We start from the raw sequence: 2304 nt of genomic DNA on the forward strand, positions 1-2304 counted from the left end.
TACTGAGATGGATAGTCAAGGTAGAAGTAGAACTGAGATGCTACAGAGGAAGTAATGGTCAATATTTCCCTGATTATTATTCCCAACAAATGACTTCAATATATTTATGACTATTTCAGTACCATAACTCTCATAAAATAAAGTAAACAAAAGCACAGAGAATTGTGAGCTTGAATTTATTTATTTTGGTTCTTAGTCTCATATTACTATGGTCAGTTGATGGGTGCTGGGATTTCATTATAATGTTACAATTTTTACTGTTCTTACAGACATGACCTATGAGAAAATGGCTTTAAGAAATGCCTCTTCAGTGAAAGAATTTATCCTTCTGGGCTTGACACAGCAGCCAGAGCTCCAGCTGCCTCTGTTCTTCCTGTTCTTGGGAATCTATGTGGTGTCCACTGTGGGGAACCTGGGCTTGACTGTTCTGATTGTTTTGAATCCTCACCTGCACACCCCCATGTACTACTTCCTCTTCAACCTTTCCTTAACAGATCTCTGCTATTCCTCTGTCATAATCCCCAGAATGCTGGTGGGTTTTGTGAAGCAGAACATCATTTCTCATGCTGAATGTATGACTCAGCTCTTTTTCTTTGCCTTCTTTGTTATTGATGAATGTTACATTTTGACAGCAATGGCCTATGACAGATATGCTGCCATTTGTAAGCCCCTGCTTTACCATGTTACTATGTCTCATCAGGTCTGCCTCTTAATGACTGTGGGTGTGTATTTGATGGGCTTTGCTGGTGCCATGTCCCACATAGTTTGCATGCTGAGACTCAACTTCTGTGATGGCAACATCATCAATCATTATGTATGTGATGTACTTCCTCTCCTTAAACTCTCCTGCACAAGTACTTCCATCAATGAGCTGGTAGTTTTCATTGTTGTGGGTGTCAATGTCATAGTGCCCAGCCTGACTCTCTTTGTTTCTTATACCTTAATCCTCTCCAACATCCTTAGCATCCATTCTGCAGAAGGTAGGTCAAAAGCCTTCAGTACCTGTGGCTCCCATGTGATAGCTGTTTCACTTTTCTTTGGAGCTGCAGCCTTCATGTATCTTAAGCCTTCTAGTGCATCTGTGGATGAAGATAAAGTTTCTACCATCTTTTATACTATTTTGGGCCCAATGCTGAATCCTTTCATCTACAGTGTAAGGAATAAGGATGTCCACCTTGCACTGAGAAAAACGTTGAAGAAAAGGAGGTTTACCTAAGAAGAATCTATATTTGTTATGGAACTAAAGTCTTATGGCTTCTGAGGTTTACATTTTCAGAGGATTGGTTGGAGTAGTAAGTAATTGACATAGGATTTGCTTACATTAAGGAGTTTCTAGATTTGACCCACAGTTTTTTAAGCCAAAAATGAGAGGAACTAAAATAAACATTTTTAAACACTATGGTAAGAATTGTAGCCGGGCGGTGGTGGCGCACGCCTTTAATCCCAGCACTTGGGAGGCAGAGGCAGGCGGATCTCTGAGTTCGAGGCCAGCCTGGTCTACAGAGTGAGTTCCAGGACAGCCAGGGCTAAACAGAGAAACCCTGTCTCAAAATATATATATATATATATATATATATATATAAAAAAAAAAAAGAATTGTATAGAATCAAAGTTATTTAACATTTGCAAAATTAAATCAAATATGGAGGAAATTTGAGAAGTAAAAATAGTGAAAGATGATTAATGGATTATCATTTCAGTATAAAGTAAATATTTTATCTGTAATTTTTCAATTATCTTTTTCAGCATTGAAAACTGGACAAACATATTTGTTTAGCAAATTACCAGGAGAGCCTTGGAAATTGTCAGATTTCTCCCTGGAAATCACGCTTATTTAAGTATAATAGACTTGATGATATTATACTCAGAAACGGTAATACTAAGAGATTTATTTAAATGTACATGTTTATTTTATTATTTTGTCATGTGTGTTTGGGGATATTATAACTACTCTTTTTCATGGAAGGCAAGTACTCTATCACTGAGATAAATCTCAATTACCACTGAAACTTGGTACATTTACAAGTTTTATGAGGCTATCTCAGAGACAGTGTCTCACTACTTTGGTTAGTAAACTTCTGGGATGAATTGAAGGAGATTTCATTATATAGGTTCCTTTGTTTCTCAAAAGGCTGAGGTAAAGTGAGGAAATAATTGGCCCTTTCTCAGTGGTCTTTTCTCATTGTTTTAAGGCAGTTTGTTAAAGAGGAGTCTGTTTTGATTCCAGTCCTCTGAAACAGCAATTTACAGCATTTATGATAAAGGAACCTATAGTAGGTTTTCCACTCATTGACCTAAGGGTAG

At 37.3% G+C, this 2304-nt stretch overlaps 1 protein-coding gene across 1 annotated transcript; it reads left to right on the forward strand.

Moving 5' to 3' along the window:
- The first annotated feature begins 271 nt into the window (after positions 1 to 271).
- On the forward strand, positions 272 to 1216 carry LOC116072433 (olfactory receptor 145-like). The gene has a single exon (XM_031343900.1). The coding sequence runs from the start codon at positions 272 to 274 to the stop codon at positions 1214 to 1216; it is 945 nt and encodes a 314-aa protein (XP_031199760.1).
- The last annotated feature ends 1088 nt before the right edge of the window (positions 1217 to 2304 follow it).

Source organism: Mastomys coucha, unplaced genomic scaffold (assembly GCF_008632895.1).
Source record: "Mastomys coucha isolate ucsf_1 unplaced genomic scaffold, UCSF_Mcou_1 pScaffold23, whole genome shotgun sequence".
NCBI classification, from domain to species: Eukaryota; Metazoa; Chordata; class Mammalia; order Rodentia; family Muridae; genus Mastomys; species Mastomys coucha.

What these genes read in the sequence shown, in the direction of transcription:
- LOC116072433 (XM_031343900.1), top strand. Translation starts at nt 272, where the DNA reads ATGACCTATGAGAAAATGGCTTTAAGAAATGCCTCTTCAGTGAAAGAA.